Source organism: Tupaia chinensis, unplaced genomic scaffold (assembly GCF_000334495.1).
Source record: "Tupaia chinensis unplaced genomic scaffold, TupChi_1.0 Scaffold145396_1, whole genome shotgun sequence".
NCBI classification, from domain to species: Eukaryota; Metazoa; Chordata; class Mammalia; order Scandentia; family Tupaiidae; genus Tupaia; species Tupaia belangeri.
In genome coordinates this window covers 2,467,421-2,481,284 of record NW_006205257.1, presented here as the reverse complement: position 1 = coordinate 2,481,284, position 13,864 = coordinate 2,467,421, and the positions used below count along the sequence as shown (strand labels likewise).

The 13,864-nt window shown below is 40.6% G+C and overlaps 1 protein-coding gene across 9 annotated transcripts in view; it reads left to right on the top strand.

The window, feature by feature from the left end:
• The window catches only part of DPY19L3 (dpy-19 like C-mannosyltransferase 3), a 92,561-nt gene extending 78,908 nt beyond the window's left edge, over nt 1–13,653 (top strand). For 5 of the 9 annotated variants that reach the window (XM_006167993.3, XM_014584001.2, XM_014584002.2 and 2 more), the window contains exons 17-19: nt 7,776–7,908; nt 9,352–9,510; nt 11,657–11,818. In XM_006167993.3, coding sequence (XP_006168055.2) covers nt 7,776–7,908; nt 9,352–9,510; nt 11,657–11,818 — 454 coding nt within the window. Of the gene's footprint in view, nt 1–7,775; nt 7,909–9,351; nt 9,511–11,656 lie in introns of all 9 variants that reach the window. The other 4 variants (XM_014584000.2, XM_006167992.3, XM_006167994.3 and 1 more) reach the window with 1 other exon arrangement.
• The last annotated feature ends 211 nt before the right edge of the window (nt 13,654–13,864 follow it).

Genomic DNA, 13,864 nt, shown 5'->3' with positions numbered 1-13,864 from the left:
TCCCCTATGTAGTGCCTTTATAGACATACTCTTTCATTTTTTTTTAATCCTCAGCAAATGAAGGATTTGTGTTGGTCCAAAAACTTGATTGTATTGTGATCAAATCTTACCCATTTCCCCCTAGAATTCTTTCAATCTGAATTATCATCTTTGTAAAAATAGCTGCAAGGCATGTTGGTGAAATTAGCATAAGTGATGATAATATATGTCAGAATAGGGTTTATTTAGACATAAAGTATGTTTGTTTAAGTCAACATTTAAATCAGCTCTAGTCCACAGGCTTCAGTTCCAAACACAAATTAATACTCTTTCAACCTGCCCAGATTTCTTGCTTTTGACACTTAAAACAGGACCTCCAGTTCTGGCTTTATACTTTGAGTAGTCCTTGGGATCAATAGGTGTAAGCTACACTAGAGAAAAGGTCATGGGCTTGGCCGCATGGAATGTGTCTGGCAGCAGCCACTAGACCTCTGAGGGACCCAGCACTGTCAGTGAGGGGTGCCTCAGTTCTCTCTAACCTGTATACTCTGTCCTCAGGCCATCAAAATGGACACACCTGAGATGCCTGTCTTGTGTAACAGTGGCAACATTTGGGTAGGGACACAGCCTTTATTACAGGATAGCTGCCCTTGGGATGGGTCAGAGAAAGAGACCTGCAGAAACTCCTGGGGTTACCATAAGTGACCCTCCATCTCGGCGCAGGGCAGCTCCTGCCCAGAGCTGAAAAGCCCAGTCCCTCTTCTCCCTCTCCCAGTCTCTGCTTCATGCCCTCAGTGCTAGCATGGATTAGGCATCACCATTGTGCTACATGGACCCTGAGTTTCCATTTAGAGATGCAGATTTCCTATTCACTGAGGGCTTTTCTGCTTTAAGAGTGAATTGGAAGATGCCATCGCCTCAGCGGGAGTTATTTTCTTTTCTTTTTTGAGAGGCCTGATTATGACCTTTTATTAGCTAACGAGATACCCTCAAGAGGAAATAAAAGGTATTACTTTAGAATAACACTTATTAGTATGAGAGGATTCATTCCAAAGATAATAGATTTCTGTGAAAATATGTAAAGCCTTAGTACATAAAGTTACTTCACATCTGAGATTGTGTACTCATTAGTGCAATTCAACAGCTACTTAATAAACACCAACTGTGTATATATGCAGGACTCCGCATTAAAAACGTCAGCAGCAGGTTGCAGCTTGTTGTAACTTAGAGCACACATTGAACCTCTCTCCGCACCCATTGTCTTTGTTTGTCCTCTCGACTCCATTGAAGATTATTCAGAGGCTTAGCAGATTTCAAGTTCTAATTTAGTTTAGGAAATGTTATGCTTTCCTGTCTTTGTTTCTTAAAGGAGTAGAGGTTTTTGGTTTGTTGTTCTGTTTTGTTTTTGATTCGTTAGAGGTTACAGACACTCACTTCTCTCTCCTTTCAGATTTTGGGGCATACATGCACATACACCCAGCGTGTTTGTCAAACCACTGGTGTTTCTCAAGCACCTCATAGTCGGCCATGTGTAATCTAGCTCCCTTAACCACTACGCCACTGGCTGGCTCAGAGAATGGAATTTTAAGTACAACACAAAGAACAGAAGTAATTTTTTCTTTGTTTCAAGAACACTGCATTTTGGTTTTGGGATTTTTTTGTTGTTGTTTTTGTTTTTTAATTTTGGTTTTGGGGTTTTTTTGTTTGTTTTTGTTTTTTCATTTTTTGCTTTGCTGCAGAGTGATAACAACTTCCCAGGTGGGTGAGATAGCTACTATACAATCTCTTTTCCTCCATTCTTGTGGAAGTTTTGGGCACACATGCTTGGCATGTTTTTCAAGCCACTGGGTCCAGGACTCAGACCACACAGTTGGCCATGTGGGATCCAGCTGCCTTATATTTGCTTATTTCTTTCATGAGAGAAAGAGAAAAACAAGTGCCCTCAAAAGGGTCTCACCTCATGACCCTCACATTGCCCACTCTTGTAAGCCTTTCCAGCCAGCCAGCATCATGAATATGCACACCTGCCATGTACAGGTGGGCCAAGAACCAAACTTGTGGATCCAGCATTGCCTGAGCAATGGATTACCACAACGCCACTGAGCCAGCCGGCTACAAGAACATTTTGATATTTTAATTACAGATACTTTAACCTCCAAAGACGTTTTATTGAAATCGGGCTCCAGGATATGACAGCCCAGCTCCCTGTGAGATCTAAGAGGTCAACTGGCCCCATACCTCTCACACCCCTGGCCTTCGTGTGTCTACCTGGCCACCTTCCACGGTATCTGATGTGCCGCGTGCCTTGTTTTCAGACAGATTTAAATGCATGTACTCACATGTACCTCTTTGTTGATAATGATTAAGGAGAGAAGGATTAAAAACCTGGGGTTTGTTTTGCCTTCTGGTAGCTCTTTCAAAAAATTCTAGGTGGTACTTTTAGAGGTTTTGTATGGGATTAGAAAGCATGTTCACTTCAGCAGGGCCAGATGCAAGGGCAGCCAATGGCTCACACTTTGTTCCTTTGTGTCCTCGAGTGTTTCTGTTCGGTTTCTGAAAACTTTGCCATCATGCAATTAAGACAGATATGCAGATTTCAACATTTTGAGTTATGAAATTGTCAGAACTTAGCTTCAGGAGATGCTCCCAAGTAATAGTCTTTCCCAGTAACAAAACCTGAATGTTTAGTATTTTCTCGGTGGTGCTGAAAAATGTACCAAATTTCATTTGCACTTAATCCAAGCAGAAAGAATTACTATATACTTTAAATATGAAGTAGGGGAAGTTCAGACCTTAAATGCCTATAAACCCCTTTTATATTTAATGTATCATTTTGTGGTATTTGCATAATTCTATACATTTTTCAAGTGTAGATAAAGCAAATGTTCACGCATTATATTATAATGCTCAGTTTACCCATTAGTTCAACAGTAATTAACTTGTTGCAGCTTAGAGCTTCAAAAATAAATGAGATTATTTGTTCAAAATGCCATCAGGTCTTCCTAGAATGACATTTAAATTATATAATGTAAATCCATTTGACCTGTGAGTCCTTGTCATTATTTAGTGACATTTCTTGCAGAATAAATTGTTTGCAGGTTGGGCAGCCTGCTATGGAGCTTGCCAGAGAGCTATAAAAACAAATTATCCTTTCATTTTATACATCATTTGTTCAAACATTTGTAAAAATTGCTTTGTTTTTCTATAATAGAGAAGTGTCATTCAATGGTTAAAAGCACATTAGCTATTTTAGATAGAGACCACAGAGTGTATCAGGCAAAAAGTATCTGTGAAGGAAGAATGTTACATCTGCCATCTCACACACATTAAGTTAAGGACAAAGAAGCCCTTCTCCTCTTGCCTGCTAAGGCAAGGAAGATACAGTGAATACAGATTTTTTTTTAAGTTGAGAAAATGTAGATTGTTTGGGTCTCATTTTGTTCTCCTCTGTTCATTGTTCTAACTTTTGCATTTGCTTTACCAGTACAGCTAAATATTTAAATAACAGTAAAATATCCCAGATTTACTACAGGGCTAGCACATAAAACCAGTCAAACAGAGTAAAGTGAATAAAGATCATCTCTATTATCCTAGGAAGTCAATAGCTGTCAAAGAAGTATTAGTTCTCATTCATTTTATAGACTTCAGGCACTTATATTTTTACTACTTTAAAATAAAACCAAGGGCCTTATGAAAAAAATAATAATATAGAGGACTGTTGCACTAACAGTTTAAAGAGATTATGCTGGGTTGTTGTTGGGTTTGTTTTTTTTAAGACTTTCTGACTTTTTGCTAATCAAGGCCAACATGTTAGCACTTACTGAACTTTATTCCATTTTCTCGGATTCTCCAACCAGACACACTCCATTTCACCTTCCTCCACCCAGAGGTGGCCGTGCTGCCACAGGGAATGGCACCTGCGGGGGTTTAGCAAGTGGAAGCCACCCAAGTGCAGTCAGAGCGTACTGCAGAGAGAGCGTCAGGAATGGCTGATGCGTTCAGTTTTCAATGTGTTCGATTAGCTAAAGGCCCACAGTAAATAGGAGCCGAGTCTGGCTCGATTAGTAAGCTTCTTGAAGACAGGCCGTATCTGTGTGTCAGCCTAGCACATACTAGGCCTTTAGTAATATTTTTGAATAAATAACAAACAGGTTTTTTTTTAAGAGGTTTTTGCCTTAGGACATGTATGTTCAGCGGAGAGAGACACAGAGACAATGAAAGGGGAAGTGAGAGATCACCCTCTAGGTGGGATGGCCACACTGCAGTCTCTTCTCCTCCTGGGATCTTGGGCATGCATACACAGGCACCCGGAGTGAGTTTCAAGGCACTGGGCCTGGGACTCAAACCACAGTTGGCCATGTGGGAGTCCAACGATATAACCGCTAAGCCATTTGCTGCCCCATGTGCATCTTTTTAACTCCCCAACAAGCAGCTTATTTAAACATTTATCAAGTCTGTGATTTCTTGAAAACATTAAGACCATGGTCCAGGAAACAGACTGTCTTGGGCTCAGCTCTGCACGGACACCAAGGCCCAGCATCCATCTCTGCCAGAACTGTGGCACATTGGTGGGGTAGAAACAGCTCTGGACGTCTTTGTGGTGCCGATTCCTGTTATTATTTAAAATGGAGATGCTGAAATAGTCTGGGAATTTGAATGGATGTTGTCAGCACAGCTGCTGAATTTCTTTTTCGTAGGACTAGCTTGACACGCCAGGTAGTAACACCGTACAAACCAGTGTCATTCACCCGGTTAGCTCTTGCCTCTTGTCTTTGCCAGACATGGAAACCGGACTCATTTTCGTCCTGCGTTCTATCAATAAGTCCGTCTCATGCAGAGGATCCAAAGGCAGCCACTGTTTGGCATTAATGTGTGATGTTACTGTATATTACTTGAGAGCATAGAAGAAAGACTAGCTTGGAAAAATCCTGGCATGTCCTTTAATTAATATTTGTTCAGGGATGGCCCAGTAGCCTACCAGTTAGGAGAGCAGGATTCTACATGGCTGACTGAGTTCAAATCCTGGCCGCAGCAGTTTGAAAAGCTAGCCAAGTATGTGTGTGTGCATGCCCAAAATAGATAGAGAAATGGAAGAGAAGGGATTGAGGCACGGCTACACCTCATGGGGGGGGGGGGGTTGCTTTCTCCCTTCTCTCGCTCTCAATCTCTATCTCTCTGGTGAATGCACACGTTTAAAAAAAATGATTCACATCTATTGTCTTTTACAATTATGGTGCACTATAAATTAAGGTAGCACAATGACCAGAGTAAGTGTTTAGTAAGTGTTCATTGAATTAAACTGAATTTCTGTAAAACATTTCACTAAGGGATTCTGTTGCACCTTCACTTGTTTTCATTTCAACACTCTTGTTCCCCTGACCACATGGGATAAATGTCAGAGATTCCCTGTAAATTGTTGGCTTCGGGGAACAGAGCTAATAGCTATTCTCGTGTTCCCGGGTCTGGCTGTCAGAATGATGACAGCCGATACAGTACAGCCACGACCATGCAAATCTTTTTTCTTTTGGAATCTACATGTTCTCTATTCGAGCATGGGTAAGGGAGGATGCAGAGTATGGGTTGTTCCTTATCTACTCAAAGCTTAAGGCACTGGATTCCCACATGGCCAACCACAGTTTGAGTCCCAAATCCAGCAGCTTGAAAATCATGTCGTGGATGCGTATATCCATGCCCAAAATAGTGACAGGAGAATGGAGGAGAAGGGATTGTTGTGTGGCTATCCTCCCTGGCTATTCTTACCCTCTCTCTGTCTCTCTCTGGCAAGTACACACACCCTATAGCAAAAACCTAAAGGAAGAAAGAAAGCTTATCGGAATGCCAGTGAATAAGGGTCATTGTTAGAAAATCTTGAATTTTTCAAAAGTAAATTTTTTATAAATGTCACCCCTTGAATCATAGGATGTCTTGCTCATGGACACATAAAGGCCCTTGTTGGATGGCATTCATGTTCTGACCTTAGCACTAAGTTGGAATAAGTAGAACATCCTAGTGGGAGACATGAATATGATGAAGCTTTTCTTAGAATCCTCAACACCAGAGCAAGTTTCAGGTCCTGCTCTCCAAAAGTGTTGAGGAGAACAGCCTGCTGTGGCTTTTTCTACCAAGGAGGGTGAGTTTTAATCATTTCAAATAGATTCCTTAAAGCCATCTCTGTTGTTTTAGCTCAGTCCAGCAGGCGTAGACACCTCTTCCTTAACTCGAGAAGGATAAATGTGTCTTGCGTTATTTCAATGAACCTTGATAAAAAATTCTGCAATGGTTGGGAACCAGCAGTTATCATAATGGCTATGTCGCTGGACTCCCACGTAGTCAACCGCGGTTCGCATCCCGGAGCCGGTGGCTTAAAACTCACACCGTGCATGTGTGTATGCATGCCCAGGATCCCAAGAGGAGAATGGAGGAGAAGGGATTGCAGCGTGACCATCCCCCCGGGGGGTGATTTCTCGCTTTCTGTCTCTATGTCTCTCTCTGTCTGTCTGGCGAGCGCATGCGCCCTATAGCGAAAACCTCTCCAAAAAAAAAAAAAAATTCTGCATTGGTGACAACTCTTCAAAAAGCTGCTGTGTTCTCCACAATAAAATAGCACCTCATCGGTTTGCAGATGATGCCTAGGTTTCCAAAATATGGAAGAGAAATAAATAAACTATTAAGATTCTTTTTTCCCAGAGAGGAAAAGGGAAAAATGTTTCACTGTATTCTGGGAGTGTCTCCTTAGTCTTCTATCATTGTTCCTCATCACCACACCAGGAGGAGAGAATCATGGCTTAGTGCTAATTAGAAAATGAGGTGGTGATTTAATATTAGGGTACTCTGTATTCCTTAAGCTGCATATATTAATTTTTTTATAATCAGGAGTAAAGAAAAGGCTATGAATTAAATATTTGTGTTTTCATATCAGAAATACTATATATTCCCACATTGAGTAAAAAGATATTTACTATTTCAGAATCTTTTTTCCCTATGCTTTTTTGTTTTTAGTCATTGTTTTTCTTTAAAAATTTTTATATAAATATATGATTTTTTTTTTTTTGCTCATTTTAAAAGAACTCTTGAGGTTGATTCATGATCCATTTGTAGTTTCTGACTTTATCTTTTTTATTTTTAAAGATTTTTGCCATAGGGCACAGGCACTTGGCAGAGAGACAGACAAGAGACAGAAAGCGAGAAATCACCCCCAGGGAGTGGGAAGGGAGTGGCCATGCCACAATCCCTTTTCTTCCATTCTCCTCTTGGGATTTTGGCCACGCATGCAAGCACCTAGCGTGAGTTTTAAGCCATCGGATCTGGGACTTGAACTGTGGTTGACTTTGTGGGAGTCCAGCAACAAAACCATTACTCCATCTGCTGATCCCAGGTTCTGACTTTATACTTTGTTATATTTTACTCTGTAGGTTAGTACGAAAAGCAGTGGCAGACTTCTAATTTCTTTTTCTTAGAATCTGCCTCTCTAGAACAAATAACAAGAAATGATTGTAGATTTTAGCCTATAAAACTTAGATTCAGGGAAGGCTCCTTGGCTCCTAAGACAATTCATTATAAACGTTAGCCCATCAAAACAGTTAAGTTAGAAGCTGCCCAACCTTTGTTCTTTGACCATTCAAAACCAGATATGAGTCGACATAGGACAATCTGAGTGTAAGTCAGAACCCAAGCACCTCCTGTTTTTAACACTTTGCAACAACAGGGTAATTCTGCGAGTGTGTGGTGCGGTCTTAACGGGTTGTCTTTGAGGCAGTCTTAGCAGTGGAGTTAACTCAGACTCTCAAACCTTTCAGTTCTAACACTCCAAGAAAAGCTGTGTTTGCTGGGAGCATGCAGTTGCTGGCTGGAGTCAAGCTGTGCACGGGAAGGACTTTAACCAATCACCCACACTACGAGGATAGCAGCCTGAGAGAGCGAACCAAGGCGGTGAGGGCCCATCGTGCCTCTTCTTGCTTCTTGTGGACCAGCCCCAGGCCGAGCTCCCTGTCTTTCATGAAGATGGGGCTTAGTGCCACGTACCTCCAGCTGCTAGGTGATGTCTAGGGGAACTCAGGTGGTATGTAAGTGCTCAGGTCCCCTGATTCTGGACTTGGGCCTGCCCCCCATCCATTAAAGGCATGCCACTTAGGCCACACGTTCCTCTGAACTCAGGAATAATTGAGAAGACCATTGCCTTGAGAGAGAGTATTTGGAAACACAACCCTCAGAGCTTTTAAGTTGGGGAGAGAAGGGAAAAGGGGCGAGATACTTGCCACATTTTTAATGGGCCACTTTGTTTGAGTTTGTTGTTGTTTGTTTACTAAAAGACCCACATAGTTTAAAGTTCATTAATATACAGTAAGGAATGTAATGAACAGTCTCTCTGCCACTTCTGTATTCCAGCATCTGATTTCTCTCCTAGGAGGCAAATACTAATAGTAGTTTCTTGTGTCTCCTTCTGTAATCATTCTGGGCATATTCAATGTACACACACCTCCATACACACACACTCTCCTCATTTTTTACAGAAGAAGTAGCATACTACATCTTGCATTTTTTGGCACTTAATGATCTTTCTTTATCAGCATAGTAACAGTTTTCTTGTTATTTTAAAGCTGCATAATTTCTGTAGATACCGGGTTTTGGATTTTTTGTTTTTTAGATATTTGCCATCTGCCGTGGGGGGATGGCCACTCTACAGTCCCTTCTCCTGGGATTTTGGGCTCGCAGAGTTGTGTATATTTGAGGTGTCTGATACTGATGGTGAATGTGAGGGGCGTGCCTCCTGAAAGCTGCTCTAGTTCCGGGGAAGGGGAGAAGGGGATAGAAGCGTCAGGATCTCCTGATCCTGCGAGATGCAGCGTAGCAACCAGGAACAAGTGCTGAGCCAGCCTGGGAGCAGTGGCCCTACAGGGCTCCTCTGCTCCACCTGCCTTTATCAGAAACTGGGTCTTCTCTGTACTCATACCTGTGCCCCTCCAGGTTGTACCCGCACCCCCAGTGAACTGTTAGTCTCAAAGTCTCCCTTTTAAAGTAGAGAGTGTGTCTTCTGGAGCCATGTCATTTATCCTACTCAAGCCTTAGAGTTGGCATCTACTGGTGAATATACTCAGAACTCAAAATAATACATTCCAAGTCGTCCAAATGTACTTGACATGACTCATCTCCCTCTTTCCAAAGCTGAGTAATAGCAATATTCTTTAGATATCTCCCCACACACACCAGGACTACAGATACATGAGTACATCAGCAGCCTGAGCCATGAGAAGAAGGGGCCCTGGGTACTTAGGTCTAGATTTGACCCCTATGGCATGTTAGTTACATCATATTGCTCAATTAACCTGGAGACTGAGTGGTATTTTGCTCTATTCCATTTTTACCATTTTGAAGGTTTATCAGATATATGCAAAGAGGTCTCCGGAGGACGTGCATGCCCTCTTGAGGTCCTTTGGCACTGACTATGTAATTCTGGAAGACAGCATCTGCTATGAGCGAAGACACCGCCGGGGCTGCCGACTTCGGGATCTGCTAGACATCGCCAATGGACACGTGAGCATGTTCTGTCTAACCATGTCCAGGGGATCTCTGGGAGGGGTGGGCTTCCAATTCGAACCTTAACTAGTAGAAATATTTTTACAGTCTTATATAACCATTATATTATGAGTCAAGTATTTACTTTCCCTTGCATACTGCAGAACTCCTTCCCCTGGCACTTTAGTGACTGCCACGGGGACTGGGTAAAGGAAGAGGTGACAGAAGGGCTCCAGGTCCCCAGTTCCACATCAAACAGAGCAATTCCAGAGGGTCATGAGCTCATGACCAGCATGGGCAGCATGGCGAGACCTGTGTAAGAAAACTGTGCCTCAGCTATTCGAAAGGCTGAGGCAGGAAGATTGTGATTCCACCAACACATTTTTCCCTTAAAGTTTATTTATTTCTTCCATGAGAGAGAAAGGCGTCCCCAACTGGATCTGCCTGCCATGACCTAGACCCAGCCTCAGCCAGCCCAGATTACAGGCACATACAATAATACAAGGAGGTCTCAAGACATGAACCCAGGACCTTTTCAAATGGGTCCAGCACCACAGGGCATTGGGATATTACTGAGACTCCATCTTTAGGGGAAAAAAAAAAACAAAACAAAACAGGGTAACTTGGGCCAGCAGGTGGTGTGGTGGTGAAGACGCTAGACTCCCACGTGACTGATTGCAATTCAAGTCACAGACCATGTGACTTGCTTTCTCATTTTCCTTCTCTGTCTCTCTCTGGTGAGTACAGGTGCTCTATAGCAAACTTTTAAATAAAAACAATAAGTAAATAAATAACTTTTTAAAATTAGGTATATATGGGGCCGGTAGGTAGCATGGTGGTTAAGGTACTGGACTCCCACGTGGCCTACCACAGTTCAAGTCCCAGACCCGGTGGCTTGCTTTCTCACTTTCCCTCTTTGTCTCTCTCTCTGTCTCTCTATTCAAATTAAAGATTAATAATGATAATACAAAAATAAGTAAAATAATTCTTCTTTTAAAAAAATTATGTATTTTTTTAAAGGGCTTATACGATGAGGCTCTGCATAAATTTTATTTTTTAAGGATTTTTGCTGCTAAAACCTTAGCCTTTCAAATCACTGCTCCAAAGCATCATATTGACTCTTCCATGAGTGACAGACAGTGGGGCCCATCCTTTCTCTCCCAGCCTTGCGGCAGATTTTTACTGCTCTACCCACTGTCTCTCAAGTATGTCTGTGTGTCCAGCACATGTCCACAAAATTGGCTTTCTATGGCTAAGCTTGCATCCCAGAACAGAAGCCATTTCTCTTTTCTGCCTTCTGAGGGAAAGGCTCTTGGAGCTATGCCAGTGCTCAAATATAGTAGACAGAAGAGGTTCACTCTTTAGAAGTGTGGTGTGTGCTGTGATATTTGTATAAAAGCTGTTAAGTATTTGTAAGCGAGTGGAACAAAATGACAAACCTAGCCTAAATTTGAAGGGGAAAAAATTGCACCAATTTTGAGTTTCAGATTTTTGCCCTAGGAAAGTAATAGCCCATAATAATTATCTTGAATTCAGAGACAGTACAGACCAAAGTCATACTTTTAAGTTGTGTTTCATATGCAACTTTGTCGAACGAGGCGTTCTGATGAGTGAGAGGACTTTTCTGGTCATAGTGGTTCTCCTCTGTATTTCAATTTTGTGAGAAGGACTGTGTAGTACATTCCTAAACACAAGGAATTCCAAGTTCCAGGCCTTGCCATTGACGGTGATCATTACATGATACCAAACCCTCCTGCCCAGCTGGGTAAGGGAGGAACCAATGATCTCCAAATAGCACTGACCTTGATATAATAGAATTTAATTTGAATGACACACCATTCATAAAGGTTTCCATTACCTATTCCTGCTACCATTGACCATTATAAATACAGTTCTTGGTACCAGCAGGTGGCATGGTGGTTAAGGCACTGGACACTCCCATATGGCCGACTAGGGTTCAAGTCCTGAATCTGGTGGCTTGCTTTCTCACTTCCTCTCTCTCAGTCTCACCCTCTGTCTCTCTCTGGTCAAACTAAAATAATAATAATAATAAATGCATGAATAAATAAAATAAAATAAACAATTATTTTTAAAAATAATAATAAATAAATAAATACAGTTCTTTTTTTCATCCCAGTTGTATTTGGGTTTGTTTTGGTTTTAGATGATGGATGGCCCAGGAGAGAATGATGCTGATTTGAAACCTGCAGACCATCCTCGTTTCTGTGAAGAGATAAAAAGAAACCTGCCTCCCTACGTGGCACACTTCACTAGAGTGTTTCAGAATAAGACATTCCACGTTTACAAACTGACCAGAAACAAATAACGACAATTGTTGTCCAGTCTCTATTTTTGATACAGTGAAGCTGCATCATAAGGATACTCAGTAGATAACGTTTCCTATGTAGGTAGGTAGTCAGTACCTTAAAGCTGTGATACCAGTAAGTTCTACAGATGTTTACACACGAACGTTACAACCTTTGGAAGTATCTTCTACAGACCTTTTTTTGTCTTGTCTCTGTCTGTTCCATTGGTGTTCTTTAGCCTAAATGTTCACAACTTCCGAAGAACAACCTAGAATTTGATTGCTGGTAAGTCTGTTCCATAGTCAGACTGGACAACCACATATCATGTTGAAAAATGAGAGCCTGTTTAGGCTTTCAGATGCTTTTAATCTTCAGTTGACCTAAGATAGCTATGATGGAATTAAATTGAGAGAACGAATAATTAAATTATTTAATATTTCACTCGTGAAGACTAATTGGTGGCTTAAAAAAAAAAACATGTTATTGTCCTGTTTCACCTTAAAATTTTGTAATGCTTTTTGATCATCACACTTTTAACATTAACAGAAATCATGCCAGGTCTTTGTATGTATCGTAAACATTTTATTACACTATCTGAAATGTAATGTATAGCACTTCAGTAGACTATTTTAAGTAGTGTGTGTGTGTGTGTGTGTGTGTGTGTGCGCGTGTGTGTGTGCATGCATGTGTGTGTGCATGTGTATGTTTTAATGCTGGGCACAAAAAAGTGTTACAACTTCCATAGTAGAAGTCCTTAAAGGGGCAGAAATGTATGTAGCCAAGCAGAATTTGTTACTGTTTAGTGTTATTTTAAAACCTGTTGATACTCTGAAACCTCTACTGCAAGTAAAATAGTTTTGCTTTCTTACTTATTTCAATTTACTGGGTTTACAAAATTTTGTAAACTTTTTGTGTTTTTAGCCTTTGTATTTTTTACAGCCTAGAAACTTGCAAAATCTGAATATTTTTAAAGTGTTGTATCTTTAACTAGTTCACTAGTACAATATTTTTGGCAGACAGCATTTTCATACCAAGTTGAACTTGTGGTCTCCAATCTTACCATGAGGACCCTGGTAGCATTATTCTTTTCCTTACTAAAAGCTAACCAAGTGCCTCTAAGTCATGCTTATTTGTAAACAACAAAGAGGATTATATATATACGCTCAAAAAGTTTTGATAATTGCTTTTATAATTAACTTCTAATGCTGGGGACATGCAAAAGTTGCTGATAAAAGCATAGTGTTCACTTAATTAAATCAAGATGGCTAATGAAATTAACTTTGTCTATGTTCTTGCCAGTTGGAAATGATTTAACATTTCTCCTTGCAATTGTATCAAAGTAAATTACTATAGGCATCAAAATGGCTACGTCACATATTCAAATGATTTTATATTCAGTTACTACTTATTAAGCAGCATTCAAAAAAATTTTCACGCTGTCATGTTGGATGTAAGGATACTGGGCTTTGAGCAAAACTTATTTAAATTAAAAATTGACAGTAGCTGGGTTATTAAATTATGCAACTGAAACTCCTGAATTATATCTTTACTATATCCCTTAATAAGGTTGGAGACCACTGCAGTTTAGGATAATACAATAATAAAACATTTTAATCAGTACTAAAACTTTAATTAAGCCAGTGATGATGCATGCCTGTTGTAGCTGACAGCATGGGTCAGGACATCCTTCAGCGAGTGCCTTGCTCTGATTAAAACCAAGCACATGTAAGGTACAATATGCTAGACCGTGTGGCTTTATTTTTAAATCTTCCGTTACCTTTTTGGATGTATGTAAATTTATTTTAAATATTCCTAATATGTGTTAGTCTAAGCATTTGGGTGTTTGATTCTTTGTCTCCATAGACAAGGAACGTGTACTTCAATTTTTATGGTTTCCATCACCGCACTGTTGACTCGTAGTGACTTTTCATGGTTTAGCTGCCATTGTTACCAAAACACTTAGTGTTCAATCTTTAGTGAAAAATATTAAGTGCCAAAACAAATCTTGCAAGACAGAATCCATACTCTTTCCAAGACACTGTGACCATGTACAGTAGAAGTTTTTA